A 27087-nucleotide genomic window follows, 5' to 3' on the forward strand; every position below is an offset into this window, starting at 1 on the left:
GTTTGGTCTGTGTAGTAGGGGCTTCAGAACTTTCTTTGTATAAACGTTCATGTTTATATAAAGATCTATGTAAAAGTTTAGACTTTTCCCAATGGATCCTTTGGTTTGGATTTTCAATTCCGTGTTGAGAGAGGCCAGATTTCTGCGGTTTAAAAAGACGAATGTGGTCTTCATGTTCCGAGATGCGTTTCTGAACAGACCTACCTGTTTGTCCAAAGTAAGACAATTTGCATGAGCATGGAATCTCATAAATGCCAAAATTGTGTTAAATCTTCTTCTTCTTCTTCTTCTTCTGCAGCTTCTCCCACTTAAGTGGGGTCACTGTTTATTATGAGTCTCCTCCACACCTTCCTGTCTTGGGCTGTCACCACATCCAAGTTCTTCATCTTCAAGTCCTCTTCTACCAGCTCCCTCCATCTCTTCTTTGGCCGCCCACGCTTCCGCCTTCCTTGCACATCCATCTGCATGACCCTTCTTCCCACATATTCGTCCTCCCTCCTCATCACATGACCAAACCATCTCAACCTTGCCTCCTGTATTTTCGCTCCTAAGTTCGTAACTTTTACTGTTCCCCTGACATAGTCATTTCTCAGATGATCCTTTCTGGTCACACCGCACATCCACCTAAGCATTCTCATCTCTGCTACTTCCATCCTACTAATGTTATTTATCCTCAGGGCCACAGTTTCTATAGCATATGTCATAGCTGGCCTCACTACTGTCCTATAAATTTTGCCTTACAGATTGATCGGCACCCTCTTATCACATAACACTCCAGCCATCGCCCTCCAGTTCCTCCAACCTGCTTGTATCCTGCTTCCCACATCCTTCTCACCTCCTCCATCTTCTTCCACTGTCGAACCTAAGTATCTAAAGTCTCTCACCTTCCTGATGACATTTCCTTCCAGCTCCAGGTCTGTCTCCTAGCCACCGCCCACTGCGCAACACATATACTCTGTCTTACTTCTGCTCAGTCTCATACCTCTCTCTTCCAGTACTTTTCTCCATCTTTCCAGTTTAGTTTCCACTTCTTCTCTTGAATCTACACACAGCAAGATGTCATCTGCATACAACATTGTCCAAGGTGCATCTTCTCTCACCTCCTCTGTTACCACCTCCATCACAATATTAAACAGAAACGGACTTAATGCTGACCCTTGATGCAAGCCAACTGTTACTTGAAAACTTTCTGTCTGTCCCAAACAGGCCCGAACACTTGTCTTCACATTTCTGTACATTTCCTGCACCAACCTGACATATTTCTCCGGCACCTTCTTCTCCCTCAGACACCTCCAGACTTCTTGCCTTGGCACTCTATCGTATGCTTTCTCCAGATCAATAAATACCAGATGTAGCTCCCTTTGTTTCTCTCGATATTTTTCCATCATCTGTCGTAACCCAAAGATAGCATCTGTTGTTGATCTTCCAGGCATGAAGCCAAATTGTTCCTTTGCAATCTCCACCTCCTCCCTCAATCTACCATCAAGAACCCTTTCTAGGATCTTCATTGTGTGGGACATCAACTTTATTCCTCTGTAATTTTTACAGTCTTGTGCATCCCCTTTACCCTTGTAGATGGGAACAAGAGTACTCTCCCTCCATTCCTCGGGTATATTTTCCTGTTGGCAAACTTTCATGAACAGGTCCCACAGCAGGTCAATTCCCTCTTCCCCCAGTGCCTTCCATGCCTCCACTGGAATTCTGTCGGGGCCCACCGCTTTTCCATTCCTCATCCTCTTCATGGCCAAAGTAAGACAATTTGCATGAGCATGGAATCTCATAAATGTGCCAAAATTGTGTTAAATAATTTTTTATTTTTTTTTATTTATTTATTTTTTTACTTCTGTAACACATTATGCACGTTTAATGAGATCCTATTGTAATCATGTGCCCTAACTGTATGTTATTCCTATTATTGTTTTAAACTACTGTACTGATGATGTCCTAAGATACTCAGGACGAAATATTTACAATTAAATAATTTTCACTGTGGTTAATACATGTGTTTCTTTTAATTATGATCGCTCCACAGGTTTCGTTATTTAAAAAAAAAACATCGTTAGTATGGTTAACACGTAAAGAAAATAAGTTGTTATTGACACACAGTTGCAGGAGCAACTAAGAAAAGATACGGAATATTACCACAATGTCCTAAAACGTGTTATTGCAGTTGTGAAATATTTAAGCGTAAGAGGCTTAGCATTCAGAGGTCAAGAGGAAATATTTGGCTCTCCACACAATGGTAATTTTATGGGAGCTCTGGAATTACTAGGAGAGTTCAATCCATTCATGCACAAACATATCTAACAACGAGAACTGCTACCAAAGCCTTTCGCTTCGTACTTATCAAAAACAGTTTATGAAAAAATAATAGAGATTATGGGAAAACAAGTAATAAAAAGAATTATAGCTGAAATAAATAGTGATGATGCAAAGTACTACTCAATTGTGATGGACTCGACACAAGATTTGACCCACAATGACCAACTAGCTATTATAGTACGATACTGTTTTGAGGGAAAAGTGTATGAAAGATGTGTATCTTTCATCAAAATTTGTAGTCACATTGGCCTATCTTTATTCAATTCCTTACAAGAATTTCTAGAAAAAAATGGACTGCCATTGGATAATTGTAGAGGACAGTCTTTTGATAATGCAGCAAATATGTCTGGCCGGTACAATGGTGTGCAAGCACATCTCAAACAAAAAATAAATACGCTGATTATGTGTTGTGTGCTGCACATTCCCTAAATCTAGTTGGAGGAGAAGCAATTAAAGTTACAACTCAAATTGTGAACTTTTTTGGAATAGTGCAACAAATATATGTTTTCTTTTCTGCATCTACCAATAGGTGGGAGCTTCTAAATCATGAAACAAAACTAAAATTTTCGATAAAAGGTTTAAGCCAGACTAGATGGTCTTGTCACTATAATGCTGTTAGAGCTTTAAAAAACAGTTACGGTGATATCATGAACATATTAAAAACGTTTAGTGACAATATAGATGAGAAACTTGATTTTCGAAGAGAGGCACAGAAATTATATAATGATTTGGCGAAACTTGAAACTGGGATTTTGACTGTTTTTTGGGAAGAAATTTTAGAGAGATTCAATTTAGTTAACAAAAAAGTTCAGACCCCAGGCTTAGACATATATGAAGGTGAGAAATTGTTTACATCATTAGAAGTGTTCATGAGCAACTTACAAGAACGATCAGATCAGAAACTAAACGAATACGAGGAGACAGCAAAAAAATTAAGTACTAGTATGGAAAAATACAGGTGATTTAAAAAAGAGACATATTACTTCAAAATTTTCGGAAAAATCTACAGAGAAAATTTCGATAAATGAAGCAGAAAAATTTAAACGGGATACGTTATACATTGCATTAGATGTATAACTTATACCGTTATACATCTATGGATTTAATCAACATTAGATGTTGATTAAATCCATAATCAACATTAGATGTTGATTATGGATTTAAACAGAAGAGGTGTCTACAGAGAATTTAGCAAAAGATTCAAATTTTTAATGGATTTGCAAGACATTATTATAGAAAATATTGACTTGGAAAGTGCACATAATGTTATTGATTATTATTCGGATGATATAGACAAACATTTAGTCAATGAATGCATTCAGTTAAAATCCTACTTACAGACTAAGCCAGACTCATATAACTCATGCGGTAATATATTCAAGCTAATTTATGAAAAGAAACTTGATGTTTTTCCGAATTGCTATACAATCTTAAAAATTTTTTTGGCCTTGCCAATCACCAGCTGTAAGGCGGAGCGATCCTTCTCCAGGATGTCTTATATAGAAAACAAATATAGGACAATAATGATGAATGAAAGATTAAATTATTTATCAATTCTTTCCATAAACTGTGATTTAACCAAAGAATTACAATGTGATGATCAAATAAAAGAATTTGCACTGCAAAAATGCAGAAGAGTTACTCTTTAAATGTCTCTTTAATGTATTAAAAAAATTTACATTATATAACTCCTGGAATGTTTTATTTATTTTATTTTTAAGAATAAGTAATTTTTTTTTTCTTAGTCTTTATTCATGACGTGAGAATTTGTTTCGTTTTTTTGTTTGTTACTAAAAGTAATACCTAATATATTTTATTTTTTATTTATGTTTGATGTTTATTATGTATACAAAACCTTTTTTTCATTATAACTGTATATAAAAGTTTGTATATCCAAGTGCATCAAATAAAATAAAAAAGTTCTTCAATGTCTGTTGCCTATAATTTTTTCTATTAAAAAATGATAAAAAAAAACAGTTTTTCGACAAAATGGCAAATGAGTCGCCACAACTAATGGGTTAATTTGGTTAATTGGATAGGCCCCCAAAGAGTGTTAGTCCAGGGCCCCCAAAATTAACGGTCCACCACTGGCCCTGAGACATACCCTAATTCTTTTATAAAAAAATTAAAGGTCAAAAAAGAAATCTAAGGAACGAATTATACTTTTTCCCATAGGTTATTATATTCGATTAGTGCATTTTTGATTAATGTACCTGTTTTAAAGAACGCATTAATCGAGGGATTGCTGTAATAATAATAATAATAAAAATCAGAGAGGAAGTAATGCTAATAGGTTTGAGAGTTTGTAGTGTGAGGTAGAAGTGAATAGGATATTTCATGGGATATTGCTACAGATCAGGATACAGGAAATGTTTAGACAAATTAGTTTCACAAGAGTACAAAGCAAGTGATCATTACTGGGAATTTTAGATATATATACTGGGTAGACAAAGCAGCATACAGTAATAAAGGAATTTTTGTTCTGAGGGTCAAATGTCTTAGGCAGCATGTTGTGAAAGAAACGCAAGACTCGGGAGTTTTGGATTAGGTCATAGCATCAGAGGATATAATTGTAACTGAGATGTCGTACTTGACCCAAGTTGGAGAATGACCATGTAGTTCTGACTTGGAGAATGAATGAGCATATAAAAGTATCAAAACAGAAGAATTTATGTGAAATTATAAGGCAGATGGCTAAAACAGACTTAGAAATCAGTTTTAAGCAATACAACAGGTGAAAGAATGTGATTAAAGAGAAGTAGTGCATTGGAGCTAGTTAAGAAAAAATTGTCAATGGCATTGGCAGATTGTACACCTCAAGGGAAGAAAATAGAGCAATTTGGAGTAAAATAGATTACTCGAAAATCAAACAGGAATTTTAGATGGAAATAGGTTATGGAAGGCAGAATAAAGAGAAGGTAGAGAACATTTGAGTGAAAAATATAAGACTCAGGCTAGGAAAGTGACTAGTATAGTAAGAAGAGAAAAATTAATAATCTGAGAATAATCCTCCATGTGGTTAGTAGAAGGGAAAATGATTTTGGATGGATGACCTTGCTAAATGAAGATGGTAGCAAGTGACCAAGGCAGATGACATAGAAGAGCTATTTAATTATCACTTTATTACAATATTCCATCCTGGTAAAACAGACTTTATTCCTAAAAGGATAAGGAGGGGATGTGTGAGACTAGGTAAGATTGTGTTTTAAGGTAATGTGGTGAGTGAGAGAAAAGGAGTGAGAGATGCAGGTGAGCAAGGAAGAAACAGAGTGGTAAGAGGTGTGATGTATGATATATAATGTATACAAGATAGAATGCCTGAGGAGTGTCTGCCTGGAGAAACAATAGATAGTGTGAGTAAGGCAATTAAGCAAGGTGAAAGAGTAGATGAGATGATTGTGATGGTGGCCATGAATGACTTAAGAGACAGTGTGAATCGGATGGCAAGAGATCTGAAGTTCATGCTTGAGATTGTATGGAAGAACACTGAGAGAGGGAAGATAGTGGAACTGTTGCCCATGTATGATAATACAGAGCTGCAGAGAAAATAATCAATAATAAATATGATAATAGTCAGAATGTGTCAAAAGAGAGGTTTGTAACATGTGGATGCTTGGAGGGCATTTGAAGACGGAAAGGAATTGTATGCAAGAGACAGCTTGCATTTGAATGAGGAAGGACGTAGGCATCTAGAGAGAATGCTGTTCACTGAACAAGTCAGCATGTCAATGCAGGGAAACTAGAATTATCAGGGTGGATAGTAGCAGGGATGGGAATAGGTGCTTGGGAGAAGGGGGACTACATTGGGTAATGCTGAATCCAGTGTAGTCTGGAGCGGATAATGATAGGTATAGAAACAGTGACAATGCCTTGATTCTTTATGCTAATACCAGGAGTATCCAGAATAAAGGAGATGAATTGGTGGTGCTGATAGAATCAGCTTGTTACATAGATCTATTAACCATGTTACAAAGATCCCAAAGAGTTATTGGGATCTCTGTAACATAGTTGATGGAAGATGATATACTGACAAGAATAGAAGTATCAGGTATAGCATTTTTCGACAAGATAGGAAGAGAAAACACAGTGAAGTACTGCTTATAAGTGACAAAATATATCCTAAATAACTATACACTCAGAGTGCAGGATTTGGAGGGAAATGGCATTAATGGTTTTGAAAGCATATGGGGTGAGGTGGAGGTGGGCAAGACAGGTTATTTAGTGGGGTGTTGCTATAAGTCAGGGAGCATAGAGGGTGAAGAGTGGAAATTGTTTAGGGAGATTTTAATTAAAAAGATGTTGAAAGTTTATTTTTCACTTGGTTAGAGTATAATAAATTTAGTTTAATCCTTTATCCAAGTGTGAGCAAACAAAGTTTGCACCTGAAAGTATCTTCAGGACTGGGGTAAGGTGGTACAACACCAGAGCACTCCTTGCAAAGGTGGAGCAAGCTACCAACACTCCTATCTCAGTATCTCCCATAATGCAAAACACATCTCCTTGCGGATATGTCTAATGTTATGCATTAAGGCAAGGGCCACATCTTATAGTTTATGTTGGTTATCCTGCTTATTTTGTAACTCTGATCTGCAAGGAGATGTGTTTTGCATTATGGGAGATACTGAGATAGGAGTGTTGGTAGCGTGCTCCACCTTTGCAAGGAGTGCCCTAGTGTTGTACCACCTTACCCCAGTCCTGAAGATACTTTCAGGCACAAACTTTGTTTGCTCACACTTGGATAAAGGATTAAACTAAATTTATTATGAGATTTTAATTACAACAGCATAAATTGGGAAGAGGAAACTGCATGTAATAATAAGGGAATGGAATTTCTGGAATTCTTAAGGGACGTTAGACAACATGTAGTAGAAGGAACACAAGGTGGTTCAAGAATTTTAGATTTAGTCATAGCATCAAAAGAGCTGATTATATAACTGAGATGGTATCTCTGCCCCAAGTTGTAGAGAGAGGAACCATGTAGTTTTGACTTGGAAGTTGAATAGATGTCAACTTCTATTCATCTAAGAATTCTTAGATATCTAAGATTTATTAATAAAATAATAAATCTTAGATATCAACTTGGGGCAGTTCCATGGAGGGAGGAATTGGAAGGGCAAGATATCATCAGTGCTTGGGAACTTGCAAAGGAATATTTATTAGCAGCAATAGCAAGGTGTATACTGCAAGTGAATAGAACACAATTTGGTGTCAAGTGGATGGCAAACAACATTAAATGGGAGCTGTAGGTAAAAAAGAGGTTATGGAAGAAATATAAGGAGAGGGATCGAGAGCAGATGCATAAAGAATATAAGATTGAAGTTAGGAGAGTGACTAATATGGTAAGGACAAGAAAACTCAAATATGTGAAGAGATTGGCCCTAAGATCCAAAGAAAATCCTAGAGAATTTTTTAGTTATGTGGCCAATGGGAGGGCAATGGGAAAGGTAACCAAGAAGGAGTGGAAGAAAGATAAGATAGTGCCATTGCATATGGGTCATTGCAGACTGGAGATGTCAAACTATACTAGCTATACAAACTAAACCAGTTTGTATATCATCCATAGCTGTTAAAGAATTAGTGTGGGATCATATACAGCATTGGGCAGATGAGGATAATGTTATCTGTGAGAGTTGGCATGGATTTGTTAAGGGATGCACCTGTTTTAATAATATGATTGCCTTTCTATAATAAAGTGAAAAGAGCAGTTGATGAGGGAAAGGTATATTCTGCCATTTTTTTAATTTTACAAAAGGCATTTGACAGGGTACCACATAATAAGCCGATATTTAAGTTGCAGCACATGGGTTTAGATGTCAGGTTAATGAATTGGTGGGATTGCCTATCTGATAGGTATCAGAGAGTTGTGTATAGGGGAGCAGTATCTAGGAGGCAGAAGTGGAGTCCCACAGGGCTCAGTACTGGAACCTGTATTGTTTAACCTTTATATCAATGACACTGTCAATGGATTGCAGGGTGATAATAATTTGTTTGCTGATGATATGAAGCCAGGAAGGATTATTAGTAATAGTGCAGATGTAGTAGTCTTGCAAGAGGGTTTGAATAAACTGGATAGATGGACAAAAGAATAGGGATATCAGTTTAATTCAGCTAAATGTAAAGTCTTGAAGTTTGAGATACATTGATGGGATGCTGCACACACTGCTGGAGGAAGTAGTGAGGCAAGGGATCTGGGAAGTGATGATTGATAGAAACCTGAAATTCAGGAAATATACTGCAAAGGGTGATGAAGGTAACCAGAGAATTGCTGCAATATTGAGAAGGATACTGACCTGCAGAGATAAAAGAGTTGTGTTGTCATCCCATTGTATAAAGCCCTGATCAAACCATACCTGAACTATTGTGCTCAAATTTGGTTCCCGGGATTAGAAGGAGATAAATTAACTGTGGAAAGTAGCCTATGAAGATAGGCTGAGAGAATGTGGACTGCAGAGTTTGGAAGATAGAAGAAGTGATATGATTGAGACTTTTGAACTGTTGAGAGGTAGTTACAAGGTTGACACTGGAGAGTTCTTTTGTTTGGTGGAACAGAGGGAAGGGGCAAGGATGGAGGGGGGAGGCATCCCTGGAAGTTAAGAAAGGAAGTCATGAGCAAGAGGGTAAGGAGTGGTTTCTTTGCATGGAAGGTGGTTGAACCATGGAATACACCTGATAGAGTGGTAAGAGCATGAATGGTCAATGAGTTCAAGGAGTGGTATGATAGACTTTGTGTTTTCTAGGGTGGGCCTCTTATGATGAGTCTTGCAACTCCATGGAGGCAGGAATCATAACAATAATAATGTGCTAAGGAACTGACTATGCCATTAACCTGGCTCTATTTAATTAAATTATTGCAATGTAGTAAGTGCCTAATTCAGGAAAATTTGAATAGACTGAAAACACTGTGCTTATACTAAATAAAAGAAAAAGGAAATAAAAGATGCACAGGATCTTGGGGCAATACTGAAAAGCAGCTGAAGTTCAGAGGACACATTGTGAAACTGGTGAAGACTATTCAGTAGACTGCTGCAATGATGAGAAAGATACTGACCAGAGAAGATAAGAATGCAATGATTTCATTGTGTATAGTTTTAATTAGACCACATCCAGTCTACTGCATACAGATCATGCCACAATCTACAGATTTATTCTGAAGAAATCCACTTTCTGTTTTTTTAGAAAGGTTACAAAGAAAGAACAAATGTCACTTTTACGAAGACAGATTAAGGAAATGTAATCTGTTCCTTTTGCTGGCCTGGTTGGCAGAGTGGTCAGTGTATCTGCTCTCCAGCAAAAGGGCTGAGGGTTCAAATTCTGGCATGGGCATGGATGTTGGTGATTGTCTGTGAAAATGGTGGTGGGCAGTAGATGGTGTTGCTATAGTTGGCGAAGATGGGGAATTGTAGAGTAGGTGACTTCCCCTCAATGAGTCTTTGAACTCTCTGGAAGTGTCATATAATAATAATCTGCTCATTTTATTAATTTATCATGCTTACCAAATAAACATGGGGGGGGGGGTTTCCAAAGAGAATAAAGAGGGTTTTTTTTTTCATTTTTAAGTAGTGGATACATGAAATGCACTGCCTTGAGAAGGTGAGTAAACAAGACATTATTTTAAGATTCAGTATATATTCAGCTCTGTGAAATCCAGACCATAATTCTTATGCACCTTTCAACTCTAAGGATGTGATGATGATGATAACAACATTAATTCAACAATATGAAACCATGAAATACTACTTGCATTCATGATACAGTACTTACCTCTTTAAAAAAATTTTTCATATAACTTCCCTTCTTTTCTCTAACTTTGCTTTGAGCCTAAAAACATTAAAAAAAAAAAAAACATAATTTTATCAGTAAATTCATAAATATATATTTTTTCAGTACTGAAAATATTATACTGACTGAATGAAAAAAAGAAGTGTATGAAGTGTCATGTCATTTGTTGTAAACAGAATGGTAAATTCAGCATGGAATATCTTAAGGTTTTTTATTATTATTATTCAGGCCTCCATGGAGTCAAAAGACTCATCGTGGGTGGTCCTTCCTAAGAAACACAAAGTCTATCATACCACTCCTTAAACTCATTGACCGTTCTTGCTCTCACCACTCCATCAGGCAATGCATTCCATGGTTCAACCACCCTCCATGCAAAGAAACCACTCCTCACCCTCTTGCTCACAGATTCCTTTCGTAACTTCCAGGGATGGCCTCTTGTCATCACTCCTTCCCGCTGTTCAACCAAGCGAAAGAACTCCCCAATGTCAACCCTGTAACCACCTCTCAACAGTTCAAAATTCTCAATCACATCACCTCTCCCTCCTCTATCCACCAAACTCTGCAGTCCACATTCCCTCAGCCGATCCTCATAACTATCATTGCACGGTCCCGAAATCATCTTTGTTATCTGCCCTTGTACCCCTCCACAGCCAATTCATTCCTTTCAAATCCTAGGGACCAAATCCGAGAACAATAGTCCAAGTGTGGTCTGATCAGGGTCCCATACAATGGAATGACAACTGCTTTATCTCTGCAGGTCAGCGTCCTTCTCATTATTGCAGCAATCCACTGTGTTATCTTCACCACCCTTGTTATTATTCAGGCCTCCATGGAGTCAAAAGACTCATCGTGGGTGGTCCTTCCTAAGAAACACAAAGTCTATCATACCACTCCTTAAACTCATTGACCGTTCTTGCTCTCACCACTCCATCAGGCAATGCATTCCATGGTTCAACCACCCTCCATGCAAAGAAACCACTCCTCACCCTCTTGCTCACAGATTCCTTTCGTAACTTCCAGGGATGGCCTCTTGTCATCACTCCTTCCCGCTGTTCAACCAAGCGAAAGAACTCCCCAATGTCAACCCTGTAACCACCTCTCAACAGTTCAAAATTCTCAATCACATCACCTCTCCCTCCTCTATCCACCAAACTCTGCAGTCCACATTCCCTCAGCCGATCCTCATAACTATAATTGCACGGTCCCGAAATCATCTTTGTTATCTGCCCTTGTACCCCTCCACAGCCAATTCATTCCTTTCAAATCCTAGGGACCAAATCCGAGAACAATAGTCCAAGTGTGGTCTGATCAGGGTCCCATACAATGGAATGACAACTGCTTTATCTCTGCAGGTCAGCGTCCTTCTCATTATTGCAGCAATCCACTGTGTTATCTTCACCACCCTTGCAATATGTCCCCTAAATTTCAGGTTTTCATCAATCATCAACACCAGATCTCTTGTCTCCCCCACCTCCTCCAGCATAACTCCTCTCATAGAGTAGGCATTGCATTCCATGGTTCAACTACCCTCCATGCAAAGAAACCACTCCTCACCCTCTTGCTCACAGATTCCTTTCGTAACTTCCAGGGATGGCGCCTCTTGTCATCACTTCTTTCCGCTGCTCAACCAAGCAAAAGAACTCGCCTGTGTCAACCTTGTAGCCACCTCTCAACAGTTCAAAAGTCTCAATCACATCACCTCTCCCTCCTCTATCCACCAAACTCTGCAGTCCACATTCCCTGAGCCGATCCTCATAACAATTATTGCACAGTCCCGAAACCATCGAAAACATTGCTAAAATTTTGATCTCACTTTGATCTAACCTGATATTTTAATTTGAATTTGATCTAACCTGAAGTTTTGATCTGGTTCTACTTGAGGTTTTGATTAAGGTTTTGAAATGTGGCAAACAGGATGGAATGTAGAATACAATTAGTGAGGAAATTCTGAAGGATGTGGAGTCTCATGGTGCATGGTGGTGGAAAGGGAACTGAAATTAGGGCTCACATTGCTAAAATTGTGAGGCCATCATCACAACATATTACTGGAGAAGTAAAGAGATATAAATGGTTCCATTGCATAAAGACTTGATCGGGCCATATATGGACTTATGCACAGATCTGGAGATGAGGAGAGCAACAAATCTGGTAATAACTCACAAGTTTTTATGAATTGTTATCAGATTAACATGGAAGAGATTTTTCATAGAATGGAAGTAGACAATGAGCAGGGGAATGAGAAACAGGTTCTTTGCATTGAAAGCAGTTGCTGGATGGACTGCCTTGCTTGAGAGTGTGAAAAGTGTGGGAATTATTATTATTATCCCAAAACCCTCATGAAGTTAAATACTCATCTTGGTAAGTCCCTTTGTCAAATGCACAGCTCATCATACTGTGCCTTAAATACATTCAAATTCTCTGCAGGCTCCATGCTCCCAGGCAATACATTCAAATCATTCACAACTCTCCAAGCAAAAATCCTGCTTCTCAATCCCTTCTTATACAGCTTCCAGGGATGACTTGTTTTTCTTCCCCCTTCTCCCAACATTTTATAAAAAATCTCTTCAACATTAATTCTATAACAACCACTTATCAACTTGTACATCTTTATCATATTACCCCTCTTCCTCCTATCCACTAGACTCTGTTAATTGCATCTTCTCAACCTATCTTCATATTCAACATTTCAGAGACTAGAAACTACCTTAGTCAATCACCTCTGGACCCTTTCCAGCATCCCTTCATCCTTTTGAAAACCAGCTGACCAAATCTGTGCACAGTAATCCATATGTGGCCTAATCAAGGCCTAATACAATGGAACCAGAAACTCTTTACTTCTACAAGTCAGTGTGCTTGGCATCATTGCCAGAATTCACTGTCATCCTCACAATTTTGGCAATGGACCCTCTAAATTTCATTATTATTATGTGACATCTCCAGGGAGTCCAAAGACTCAATGAGGGAGGGCAGCTACTTTATAACTCTCTTCTCCATCATCTACACCAACTACAATGAACCACAACTACCATCATCATCTACATCAATGCCATCCACTACTACCACCACCACTAGTATTTTCACAGACAATCACAAACATCCATGCCTACAGCTGGATTCAAACCCGCAGCCTTTTGACTGGAGAGCAGATACACTAACCATTCAGCCAACCAGGCCATTTCAGATCATTATCCACCCACCATCCCAAGATCTCTTATTTCCTCCACCTCCAACAACATATCCCCACCAAGAGTAAATACTACATCCCATCTTCATTTTCCAAATATTAAGACCTTGCATTTCACAACACTGAATTGACATCCCCAAGACCTAATACAATTTGTCCCACCTTGCATCATCTGCAAACAACTGAATATACCCATTTAAATCTTCCCCCCAATATCATTAACAAACATACAGACGCTAAACAGCAATGGCCTTAAAACAGATCCCTGAGGCACACCACAAGTGACTTTCCTCTTCTGGGACATTGCTCTCCCATACACAACTTGCTGACATCTATCAGATAGCCAATCTCCAATCCAATACACTAGTCTAACATCCAATCCCATCTGGTCTAGTTTAACTATCAACTTATCATGTGGTAATCTATCAAAAGCCTTTGCAAAATCTAAGTATACTACTGTGTATCCATCTCCCTCATCATTCGTAGCTGTCACTTTATTGTAATAAGTAAGTAAATTACTAAAACATGACCTCCTTTCAGCAAATTTGTGATATCCATCAAAGATAATCAATCCAATTCAGGATCCTGGTTTTTACCAGCCTCTCCAACACTTTAACCACAGCCCTTGACACACTGATTGGCCTATAATTTGATGCTTTAGTTCTGTCACTTGCCTTCCATCCACTCTTGGAACTTGACCCAATGTAAAGGTAATTGTTTAAGTAAGAGCGGCTGTAAACGTTGTACGCTACCGATAGTATTAGTGTGGGTTTTTTTTTTCTTGCTTAAACTAAATACGAAAACGTTAATATTAGACCTAGTAACCTGCAGAGAAAAAAAAATGGCGGCTGCATTGTCATTCCATGATTTTAATTTGGATTTCAGTAGGTTCGTTAAGTGTGAGGTCTGTTATATGTATTCCTTCGATTACATAAATGATTTGTGGATGTTTAGTGCGGATGGAAGAAGGGTGTGTGCGAAATGTGACCCGAACGAGGAATTGATGAATGCGAATATGAAGTTGATGACAGAAAGTGCTAGTACCGATTGTGTCGTGAGTGCACGTTTGAAAGAGAATGGCGAGAAAGACAGGCGAAAAAATGTTAAAAAATCAGGAAAAAAGAAAAAGAGCGATTTGACAACCGTAACGGATGTTAAAAGGGACGAAAGTGAGGCGGAAAGAAACGAAATTGAGAGAACGAATGAAAGTAGAAATGGCGTGGTGCAGAAACCGCAAGTAAAAAAAATCGAAAGAATGAATGATAGCGAAAAAAGAATGACTGATGGCGAAAGTTGGACGCATGTTGGAACGAAAGTACTAAACCAAAGAAAGATGAATGACAGTAAAAGTGAAAAGAATGATAGCGAAAGTTGGACGCATGTTAGTCCAAAAGTACGGAAACAAAGAAAGATATGTGAGAGTGAAAGTGAGAAGAATGACAGTGAAAGTTGGACGTATGTTCGACCGAAAGTACGGAAACAAAGAAGGATGAATGAGAGGGAAAGTGAGAAGAGAGGGTCGAGAGTTAGAAAGTTAGAAAGATTTAATGATAGAGTGAATGTGTCGCGAGGTTCAGAAGGTGAATTGGATTGGATGAAGCAAGAAATGAAATGGATGCGGAATGAAATTAAGAGAATGCAGGTCAAAACTATTAAAATAAATCATGATGGCATGAAAGAGTTAACAAAAGATGAGCGAGTGGCGTTGTATGGCGACTCCATTATTAAAGGTGTGCTAGAGGATAATATGCACAAGGTATGTTTTCCAGGCGGTAAAATGAGTAGAGTGATTGAGGCATTGAACATGAGGCGGGAACGAGCAAAAGAGTTAATTGTATTAATTGGAACAAATGATTTGAGAGAGAACAAAGAGCATGTCAAAATGAATGTCAGGAGACTGCTTGGAAAGATAAAGGAGAATAGTGTGACAGGAAGGGTGGTCAGTGTGTTGCCTAGGTATGATTGTGGTGAAATGAGGCGGAGAGCAAGGATTATGAATGATATTCTGGCTGAAATGTGTGAGGAGATGGGAGTACAGTTTGTTAATGTGTGGAATGAGTTTGAGGGACGAAGTGAGCTGTATGGGAGCGATGGACTGCATTTGAGTGGTTATGGTGTGAGTCGCTTGGAGAGACTGCTGCTGGAAGGTAGAGAAGTGAATAGAGAGAATGAATCAGATCAAGAGGGGAGTGATGTGGAAGAGCAGGAGAGTAAGACAGGAGAGATTGAAGGAGTGGAAATGAATGTGGAAGTGAGTGGTATGAGTATAGATAATGAGAGAATGGGTGTGCAAGAGGAGCAGGGAAACGGGGAGGCTCAGGGTGGACAGGGATACACAGCGTGAGAAAGGTGGATGCTCCAAGAGGAGGTGAGAGAATGTGTAGGCAGGAAAGTAATGGGATGATCAGGGATCAAAAGGAAACAGATGGAATTGCAAAGGGTTCTAAAATGAAGAAGCAGAAAGGGAAATGGCCCCAGTCCAGCATGGAGAGATCACATCGAGTGAGTGGTATCAGTGGAACTAGCTGTAGATCCAGAAATGAGTTGTTGTGTTTGTATACCAATGCTAGAAGTATAAGAAACAAGGCGGATGAAATGGTTGCACTAATTGCGTCTGTGCACCCAGAGATTGTCGGAATAAGTGAGACATGGTTAGATGAGGATGACATCCTGACAGGAATAGAGATGGAAAGGTATGATGTGTTTCGTGAGGATAGAAGGGATAAAAAGGGAGGGGGAGTGCTATTGATGATAGAGAAAGAGTTATGTCCATACAAGGTAGAGATGCAAGAGGGAAATAGGGCCAGTGGTTTTGAGGCAGTATGGTGTGAGATAGAGGTGAATAGAATCAAATACTTGGTGGGATGTTGTTATAGACCTGGTAATGTGGATGGTGGTGATAGTGAAATGTATAGTCAAATAAGCCAAGCAAATAAGAAAAGGGTGATCATTATGGGTGATTTTAATTATGGCAATATAGACTGGATTGAAGAGATAGCGACTGGAAGTAAAGAAAATGAGTTTCTTGAGTTTTTGAGGGATAACTACCTCAGACAGTATGTAACAGAGGGCACAAGAGGATTAAGGGTCTTGGATTTGGTCATCTCATCGGAGGATGTAATTATCAATGAGGTATCAAATCATCCACCAATTGGTGAAAGTGACCATGAGGTGATTACTTGGGTGGTTGCAGCAGTGCAAGGACCCCTGTGAAAAAAGGGTATATGTGGAACTACAAGGGGGGTGATTATGAAGAGCTCAGGAGACAGCTTGCAGGTGTAGCATGGAATGAGGAGTTAGCTGGAAAAGAGATCAATGCAGCTTGGGGGATTTTCAAAAAATATTTAGTGGATGCAATGTCTAAATGTATACCACGGGTGAGAAGGTTAAATAAGTTAGGTGTGAGATGGATGAATAAAGAGATTAAGCATGCAATACAGAGAAAAAGGGCATTGTGGAGGCAGCATAAGAGAAGTGGAAGTAACCAATTTCATGAGTTCTACAAAGACCAGGCAAGGAGAGTGACTTGGTTGGTGAGAGTAGCTAAAGAGAGGTATGAACAGCAGTTAGCTAATGAAGCTAAAAAGAATCCTAGGGAGTTCTTTCGATATGTAGCCAGCAAAAGAAAGAATGATTATGGAAGGATGACATTGATTGGAGGAAATGGTATAAAGACAGCTGTTGCAGAATGTGTGGTGGAGATACTTAATGAGCAGTTCATAAAGATCTTTCAATCTTGTGAATGTGACTTCATGGAGAGATTAAGAGCAGTTGATGATGGGGAGGAGAGACTGACTGTAAGTGAGCAAGAGGTGTTTGGGGAGTTGAGTAAACTAGATGTAAATAAGGCTGTGGGACTTGATAATATATCACCGCGTATTCTGAAGGAATGTGCCAGAGAGTTGACACCTGCCTTGACATATTTTTTTAATACGAGTCTTGCACTTGGTCAAGTCCCTAAAGAGTGGAAGGAGGGCAAGATTGTGCCACTTCATAAAGGAGGTGATCGAACTCAAGCATCAAACTATAGGCCTATCTGTGTGTCGGGTGTTGTGGTTAAGTTGTTGGAGAAGCTTGTGAGAGCTAGAATCCAGAGTTGGGTTGACAACAATGGTATAATCTTTGATGGACAGCATGGATTTGCTAAAGGGAGGTCGTGTTTTAGTAATCTACTTACTTATTACAATAAAGTGACTGCTTCCTTGGACAGAGGAGAAGGATACACAGTAATATACTTGGATTTCGCAAAAGCTTTTGATAGAGTGCCTCATGATAAGTTGACAGTCAAACTAGAGCAGATGGGGTTGGATATTAGATTAGTGCATTGGATTGGAGACTGGCTATCTGATAGGTATCAACAAGTTGTGTATGGGGGTGCAATATCCAGGAAAAGGAAAGTCACTAGTGGAGTGCCTCAGGGATCTGTTTTAGGGCCATTACTATTTAACTTGTATATTAATGATATTGGCGAAGATTTGGATGGAGATATTCAGTTGTTTGCAGATGATGCAAAGTTGGGAAGAACCATAAAGAGTAGTGAAGATGTTGTGGCCTTGCAAGAAGACTTGAATAAATTGAGTGATTGGGCAAGCAAATGGGGGTATGAGTTCAATGTTGCAAAATGTAAGGTTTTAAAATTTGGAAAACAAAGATGGGATGCAGAATTTATGCTTGGTAAGAATATATTGTTGGAAGTAGAGGAAATAAGAGATCTGGGAGTGATAGTGGATAAGGATCTAAAATTTAGGGGTCACATCGCCAAAATTGTGAAGACAACACAAAGACTTCTGGGAATGATGAGGAGGACACTGACGTGTAGAAGTAGGGAGATTCTTGTTCCATTGTATAAGGCTTTGATTAGGCCACACATGGACTATTGTGCCCAGATTTGGTCACCTGGTTTTCAGAAGGATGAGGAGATGTTGGAAAGGGTCCAAAGGCGACTGACTAAGGTAGTTTCTGACCTCTGGAATGTCGAGTATGAGGAAAGATTGAAAAGATGTAATTTGCAGAGACTAGTGGAGAGAAGGAAGAGGGGAGATATGATAGAGACCTGCAAGTTGGTAAGGGGTTGCTATAGGATCAATGGTGGAGAAGTTCTACAGCGAATAGTGGGAGATCAGGGGAGAACCAGAGGTCATCCCTGGAAACTGTATAACGAGGGTGTGAGTAGGGGAGTGAGAGGCAGGTTTTTTTCGTGCAGAGTTGTGAATGATTGGAATGCCTTGCCTGAGAGTGTGGTGTCTGCAAGGAGTTTGAATGTGTTTAAGACCCGGTATGATGAGATGTGTGTGAGATAAAAGGACCTCCTAGATGAGTCTTTGACTCCATGAGGTCTTGTTTAATAATAATAATAATAATAATAATAATAATAATAAAACTAATGTTAGACAAATATGTCAAGCCAGACATCAACTCCCTGACACATTCCTTCAAAATATATGGTGATATATCATCAATAGCGAATAGGTTTAAGGCATGGAACAATGATTTTTTTTGTGTAACAATGGAGACCTCTTGTGATGAGTCTTTTGATTCCATGAAGGTCAACATCATCAAATTCCTGATGAGGTGTAAAAGATACTACTACATGAAATGTTTACATTATTACTAACATCCATTCAATAATTTTCCTCTTAATTACTCTGTAATCTGTCAGAATACCCATATCGTCAGATCTTGTATTCACCTTGATCATGGTCTCTTCCTCTGGTTCTTTTCCATCCCATCCTGCTGACATCAAATACCTGTTTTACTAACCTTTGCTTTACCTTTCTGTTTAAGTGGCGATACCGCATTACATTAACTCTGCTCACACATTCCTGAATGCTGAAGTGTCAAATTCCTCCCTAATATCTTCATTTAAATATGATTCTGCTATTGATGCCATCTGTTTCTTCCCCCAAATCTTTCTCGGAATTCATATCTGTGGTCTCCAGTCATTGATCAACTGTTTTATTTCCAACTCAGCTTTCAGATCTTTGAGTAAAAATTTGTTCGAACACTATTTTGCATATAGCTAGTTTAACATTTTGATTCATTTCTCTTTTATTCTGTATAAATGTATTCACTTGATTTCCTACCACGCTAGGCTTATTCTGTTGTCTACTTCCATATTTTTTCATTTGCTATCCTTGCTAAAAATTGTGCCTGAAATGTTCTACTTTATTATTATTATCACCCAGACCCCATGGAGTCAAAGACTCATCTAGGAGGTCCTTTATCATATACACGCAGCTCATCATACCATGCTTCAAACACACTCAAATTCTTCTCTGCAGATACCACACTCTCAGGCAAGGCATTCCAATCACAACTCTGCATGCAAAAAAACTGCTTCTCACTGATGAGGCATGATGGATATCAGTCCCATGGACTCCGATCCCTTCGTCGCTATGAAATAATCTTGTATTAAAGATTAGCGAGCACCTGGCTCACCCTATTTAGGGCTGTACGGAGGCACCTGAACCAATAAGCAGAGCTGCTTTCCGGCGCTTATGTTTCCACCTGTCGTGTTCGTCATAGTTAGATGACTCGAATGAGTTGATATGGATGAATAGCTGCTTTGGCAAAATAAGCAGCAGCACTGTTATGGAGGAACGTGGGAATATCAGGAATATCGGCATCACGGTGTAAGAGAGCATTTCTGACAAACCACGGAGCATTAAAAATCACACGGAGGCATTTGTTTTGAATAACTTGTAGCTTTTTGATGTTGGTGGGGGAAGTGTGACCCGATATATCTTTTCTGATGTACCTCTGATATAGGGAATAGAAATGGTCATGTTGTATTCTTGTGTATTAGGGGAGGGCAGAGTAATGGGCCTATGTAGTATTTTATCTATTTTGTAGGGATTGTAGCCATTGGCTAAGAACGTATGGCGCAGGTATTGGAGTTCAGTGGTCAGAGCTGTATCGTTAGAACAAATGGCTCTGGCTCTGTGTGTAAGTGTTTTTAAAATGCCGTACTGTTGGACTGGATGATGATGTGATTGTTTATGTAGGTATCTTCCTGTGTGTGTAGGCTTTCTGTAAATAGAAAAATATAGTGCACCATCTGAAAACTCCAATACCTGCACCATACGTTCTGTTCTTAGCCAACGGCTACAATCCCTACAAAATAGATAAAATACTATATAGGCCCATTACTCTGCCCTCCCCTAATACACAAGAATACAACATGACCATTTCTATTCCCTATATCAGAGGTACATCGGAAAAGATAGCCAAAGTATTGTTGAAACATGGCCTTCGCACCACTTTCAAACCTCATGTCAAGCTGGCAACTCTGATCCGCTTGCCTAAGGATAAACTTCACCCTTTAGCACACCCAGGAGTGTATGAAGTTCCATGTGACTGTGATTTGGCCTATTATGGGCAAACAGGAAGATCAGTGAACATCCACCTGGAAGAATATGAAAGATACATTCGCTACTATTACTATGGCAAGTCGGGACTGGCAGACCACGCTTTGGACACTCCTTCACACAGGATTAGATGGAGGAAAACGAATGTGCTATTTAGGAGTCGTTATAGATCTGAAAGATTATTTTTTGAGTCAGCAATGGCTTTGAAGAATTCTCCCAACCTTAACAAATATGGTTGCATTAATTTGCCAAAAATTTGGGAGACGGTCATCCTAAGAAAAATTCCTGGATAACTGCTGTTTTTTTTTTTTTTGTTTGTTTTTTTCCCTTTGTTAGAGGGTGCCAAAAATAGGACTTTAGATCTTTTGTAATTATATGGTTTCACTCACTCACTGTCGCGTTTACATGTGTGTTGTGCTCTGATGATGCTGAGTTGAAAATCAGCGAAATATAAGCATTAATAAAACATCTTTGTTGTTAAAAGTGTTTGTGGTGTTGTTAATACCGTGAAAAATAAGTCATGAATAACCATCAACACCTAAGCTTATCTGTTAGATTGAATATATCCAACCAAATCTTCACCAATATCATTAATATACAAGTTAAACAGTAATGGCCCTAAAACAGATCCCTGAGGCACACCACTAGTGACTGTCCTTTTCCTGGTTATTGCCCCCCCCCCCATACACAACTTATTCCTACTTGTTCCACAGGATTCCCATTCAGGATACAGCTGAAGTTTTCAACATTTCTGTTTATATCTAGAAATGCTTCACCTTTGGTTGTTATTAATTATGGTGCTTCACAGTATAAACAACATCAGGGGAAAATAATTAATTTATTGAATTTAGTAATATTTCATTGAATTTCAAACCAGCATCCTCAGAGCACAATATTGCAAATGTGGTAAACACACAGACTTAAACAGATGTAGAAAATTTTCAAATTGTAACTGAAAAGGAACTAACATTCTAACAAGGTACCCTGTGGGGCAAGAGAGAGGGGGGGGGAAAGTCAGGGTAAATGTAGTATTAGAATGAATCTCCCAGATCATTGGCAAATTTATGCAGCCATATTTGTTGAGGGGAGTGCTTCATTGGCTCATGCTGATTCTAAAAAGGTCCCTCAAAGACCTACAGGGACTTCTACGTTGCAGTTGTCCTCTTCTTCCCATCCCTTGGAAAGAAATGTCCAGATCATAGTCTGCTAGTCATGACTTGCCATATAGAGGACTACAGGCCTAGCTTTGTCTTTCAAGGTAGGTGTTAACAGGTCTACCAGTAACCAAAAATAGGCTAAGTTTCATGCACCAGGAGTTTTATAAAATCCAGGATGTGCAAGAAGATGAAGCGGACTCTTAAGAGAATGTTGTTGAAAGATGATAAAAGTTGAAAGTTATTTACTAGAGACGAAAGTTGCTAATTAAATATGTAGTTTGAAAGTGGTGTAGAGATTATATTTGCAGAGAACTTTAGCTACCTTTTCTTTATGAATTTGTCATAATATAATTTGTTAAAAAAATACTCCATATGTATGTGAGATAGGAAGTCAGTGTAAATTTTTTTTTCTCCCAAAAACGACAAACTTAATCCAGATTTTTTTTTTTTTTTACTACGATATTATTACTTGTCATTAATCTCCGTAAGTTTTAAGATTACGGGAGCCCATACTAACCATCATTCACACAATGCATATACGCAGAAATGTCTGCTAAGCAATCAATATGTAACGGATATATTATTATTATTTGACACCTCCAGGGAGTTCAAGGACTCATCAAGGGAGAGTGTGCCAACAGCATTGAACGATTGGTCTCCTTCCACCTACTAACCGCGCTCAAACTTACTTAACTGAGCCATTAGTAGCAGAGGCTCTACCAATCGCTAGCAAACTTTTTTTTTTCGTTGCTTTTTTATTGAAAATTATGGGGTAACGTGAGAAAGATCGAATCGTGGCGAAACAAAAGTCATCATATCCTTACGCGAACAGCTCTCAAAACGCAAACCAAGTTTGCCGGTGTGATAGAATACAAAACGGAAGCGCCACGATTACGGGCGAAAGAGAGCGGGAAGTTTTGTAAAAATCATGGCAGACTCCCTTAGTAAATAGAAAACAAGATTAAGAATGATTTGTTGGGTTTAATATGGTACTGACATATCCAAACTCTTTCCCCCCTCCAAAAATGAAAAGAAACCCGGACTACGTACTGAAATATACGATAATTTAATATATGCGACAGGAACTTACAGCTCTTAATTCTTCAAAACGATCCCTCATATTAATACTTAATTTTGTCTTGATCAGAAAAAAACTAAAAACTTTGGAGACTCAACAATGGGCTAAAAGAAAACTGGAATATTTCTAAAAAGTATGCAGGCATGAAGTGAAGACGCACAACATTTCTTCTGATAAGATTTGTAGCGTTATCAACAAGTTTCCGGAAGACAATTAAACTTATACTACAGCAAGTGGAGCAATCAGTAGGTGTACAACCATCCAGCGTAATAGTATTATTAAAGTGGGGTAAGAGTGTACCAAGACTTTTCAGCAAATCTATATTATTACATTAACGAAAAAAAAATATATATATATATTTATTTATAGCACTCTTTTATAAATGTTTTATTAAACAAACAAATGACAATTACAACTACTGTATTGGAATATCGCTAGTTTTACAATTGGATCAGCGATCCAATTTCACAATAACTGACCAGCAAAAATGTAAATTATAAATTACTGCTAGTTACTGAAGGCTAAAGCCTACACTTCGCCCATTAAATACAGTTTTGTTTGCTGACTGTCTGTTTGAGCTCATTGCGACTGCCACGAAAAACTCCGAGTTTTTTGGTGGGTATCCTTCCCCTCCCCCCTGCTCCTGCCACAGTGGCTCGCGAATTCAACGGTGCGGCGTTCTGGAACAGAGAGCGAGAGAGACTTGAAAATAAGCGACAAGAAATTTTAAACAAATATCACTGTAATTAATATGTTTCCATTATTATAACTTTATTTTCCACAAATTCGCATTCCACAGGGGGGGGGAATATCTACAAGTAAAGGAATAACGGAAATGGATAGACCTTATTGCACTTTAAACATTAAAGAGATTATGATTATTTCTGTGAGTAAATTTTCCAAATAAAAAATTAATTTAACTTAGCGCCTCTTGCTAATTGAATTAAGAGTTGAGAATATTAGTAAATTAATCAATAACTATAGAATAACACGTATGCCATATTAAATAACTTTTTTATTATGTAAATATTTCGTCTTATGTATCATAAGACATCATCAGTACAATCATCGAACAATAGAAATTGAATTCAAAAAAGAGTAGCCATCATTGGATCCCGTGGGTAGAGTTTTCGATTGTTGTGCAAGGCCGGGCTTGTGAGGTTTGACAAGACGGATGTGGTCTTGATGTTCACAGTTGCGTTTATTTATAGATCTTCCTGATTGTCCATAGCAAGACAAGTTACACCAACATGGTACTTCGTATACACCAGGTAGCATCATTGGTGAGAGTTTGTCTTTTGGAGAAAGTAGCAAGTCGCGAATTTGGTCGATGGGTTATAGGTAGCAATGAGTTTCTATTTTTTTCACATTTTTTATCAAACGTTCAGAAATGCCTTTAATATGTGGTACGTGGACTTCTTGTTTTGGTTGATTTGTAGGAGAGTGATTAATTATTTTGGGGGTTGTTATTGGATTATATCCATTTAGTAAAGCTGTTTCTTTGGTAATTTCCAATTTTTTTTAGAGATTCTTCAAATGAACAATCTTGGGTGCTCTCGATACTAAAGATTTTATGAGGGCATATTTTTGAGATGGATGGTGAGCTGCTGAGTTATGGGTATAACGGTCTGAAAAAATTGGTTTTTGGTAGACAGAAGTGGAAATGGATTCATCTTGTTTATGCTGGATATGCACATCAAGAAATAAAATACTTTTTGATGATTCTTTTTCTAATATAAACTTGATACGAGGATGCAGGATGTTGATATTTTGTAGAATTGTAAGAGCGAAAATTGTAACTTCTAGGTGTTCAAGAAAAAAGTTGGCTGAGTTTGGTGATAAGGGAGACTCCATCACTGTTCCTTCCTCTTGTTTATATATTTTATGTTGGTCGATTGGTAGAGCCTCTGCTACTAATGGCTCAATCAAAAAGTTAAGCAAGTTTGAGCGCGGTTAGTGGTTAGATGGGTTCAATCGTTCGATGCTGTTGGCACACTCTCCCTTGATGACTCGTTGGACTCCCTGGAGGTGTCACATAATAATAATAATTATTATTATTATTATCTTTCCATATGAAGTAACCTGATGTGATTGCAAATTTGAATAATTCCACAATGTCTGGTGGAAATTTTTGGGTTAACATTTCTATTGTCTCTTTGTGAGAGATATTAGTGAAGAGAGAGAGAATCAAAGCTTACTATGTCTTATATGTCTGTGTCAATCTGCTAGTTTAATGTATTTTATTCTTGTATAAAATTTTATGGATTTTTTTTATCAAAGGTGGGTGGCCAATTTAGAGACTGAGAAGAAATCTTGATATTTTATACCTGGGACTGCCTATAAAATCCACAATAGGTCTAAGCGGACAGTTATTTTTGTGTAATTTTGGTGAACCATATATTCTAGGAGGTCTTGCATGGTGTGCTTTGAGTCTTTTGATGATTTCTTGATCCAAATTGGAGTCACACAGAACCAGAACTCTATTCATTTCTACAAAAAATCAACACCCTGCATCCTCATTATCAAGTTGATACCAGAAAAAGGATCATCAAAAGATATTTCCTTATAAAACATTAATACCAGAAACATTTACATTTAATATTTTTATTATATAACCATGGTCAATACAGCTATAGGAAACCACAAAAATGAACAATTTAGTTGAAAGTACATGAAATTGTGCAATCTCGGCCGCAGGAGAATATCTCCATCATTAATAGATATTCAAAATAAATTACAATAAATAATTGATACTCAGTCAAAACAAGATATCATATAAACAAAAATTTGACTAGTGATACAGAACAATTCAAATTCTACCCAAGAATCTAAGAATAGTCCGTCAGGTAGTGTCGTAGAATATGGACTGTTCCAAGTAATGTTATTTTTTGTAGGTCATATCGGGTCACTTCATTCATTGATGTTTAATTGCTGTAAATAGTTGGATAACTTCTTTGGAGTTGCACAAAGTGCACTGATAGCTATTGAGATGACTTTGGTGTGTTTAAGCCACAGTCGGCCAACTTCCATTGCCAGATCTCGATATTTAGTATTTTTTTTTTCAGTTCTTTGCTGTTAACGTTATCATTGGGTACTGCGATATCAATAATCCAAATCTGTCGATGTTCGATAATTGTGATGTCAGGTCTATTGTGTTCCTCATACCGATCAGTTGGTATCCTAAAGTCCCAGAGAATTTTTGCTGTTTCGTTTTCCAATACTGTCTCTATTTTATGCTGCCACCAGTTATCAGAAGTAGGAAAGGCATATTTTTTTGCATACATGCCAATGAATTATTTTGGCCACTTGATCATGACGGTATTTATAGTCAGTTTGAGCTATTTTAGCACTGATTAGATGTTTAACAGTCTCATCCTTCTGATTGCATAATCTGCATTTGCTGTTATTATTGATGTTCAAAATGTTTGCTTTGATTGCATTAGTTTGTAATGCCTGTTCTTGAGTTGCTAGAATAAATCCTTCTGTTTCTTTTTTAATATATCCGTATTGTAGCCATTGCCACGTTTTGTTCATGTCAATTTTTTCCTCAGTATCTCGAAGAAATTGGCCATGCAAGGGTTTATTTTTTCAACGCACATATCGGTTATTTTGTGGTTTATTTTTGTAATCGGATTTTTTTTTCTTGTTTCTTTTAGAAGGCCCTCTTGTGTAATTGTTTGAAGCATTGGCTCAGAGCTATTGTCGATGTAACTTCTTAAACTAATTTCTTCTTCTTCCACAGTCTGTCTCACTTGCAATAGATCCCATCCTCCTATTCTCCTCGGTAGGTACAACGGGTCAACATCACTTCGTGGATGTAATGCATGATGCATAGTTATTAGTTTTCTAGTTTTGTTGTCCAGGTCTTCTTTTGTACAGTCTATAATGCCAGCTGTGTATCGGATCACTGGTATAGTCCAAAAATCCATTGCTCTAATTGTGTTTAATCATTTAGTTTTGTTTCAGAATATTCGAACTCTTTTGGTGTATTCTGATTCTGCCTGCTGTTTAACTATCGAGTGGAGAATATCATGGGCTTCTAATATTCCGAGGTATTTGTAGTGTTTGTCAGCTGAAATTGCTTTTATATATTTCTCTTGATCAAAACTAAAACTGCTAGTGTCATTAATTTTTTCTCGTTTAATAGATAAAATTGTCCATTTATCTAAACCAAATTCCATTTTGATGTCCTGACTGAAA

The 27087-nt window shown here is 38.1% G+C and overlaps 1 protein-coding gene across 2 annotated transcripts in view; it reads right to left on the bottom strand.

The window, feature by feature from the left end:
• Positions 1 to 23090, bottom strand: part of LOC150101913 (syntaxin-1A-like) — a 219174-nt gene extending 196084 nt beyond the window's left edge. For both annotated transcript variants that reach the window (XM_090400741.1, XM_090400740.1), the window contains exons 1-2: positions 22900 to 23090; positions 10084 to 10140 (exon numbers count right to left, since the gene is read on the bottom strand). In XM_090400741.1, coding sequence (XP_090256867.1) covers positions 10084 to 10140; positions 22900 to 22929 — 87 coding nt within the window. In that variant the 5' untranslated portion in view covers positions 22930 to 23090. The remainder of the gene's footprint in view (positions 1 to 10083; positions 10141 to 22899) is intronic.
• Positions 23091 to 27087: the final 3997 nt, after the last annotated feature.

This window comes from Typopeltis vanoorti, chromosome 11 (genome assembly GCF_054136105.1).
Source record: "Typopeltis vanoorti isolate ZY-2024b chromosome 11, IOZ_Tvanoo_1.0, whole genome shotgun sequence".
NCBI classification, from domain to species: domain Eukaryota; kingdom Metazoa; phylum Arthropoda; class Arachnida; order Uropygi; family Thelyphonidae; genus Typopeltis; species Typopeltis vanoorti.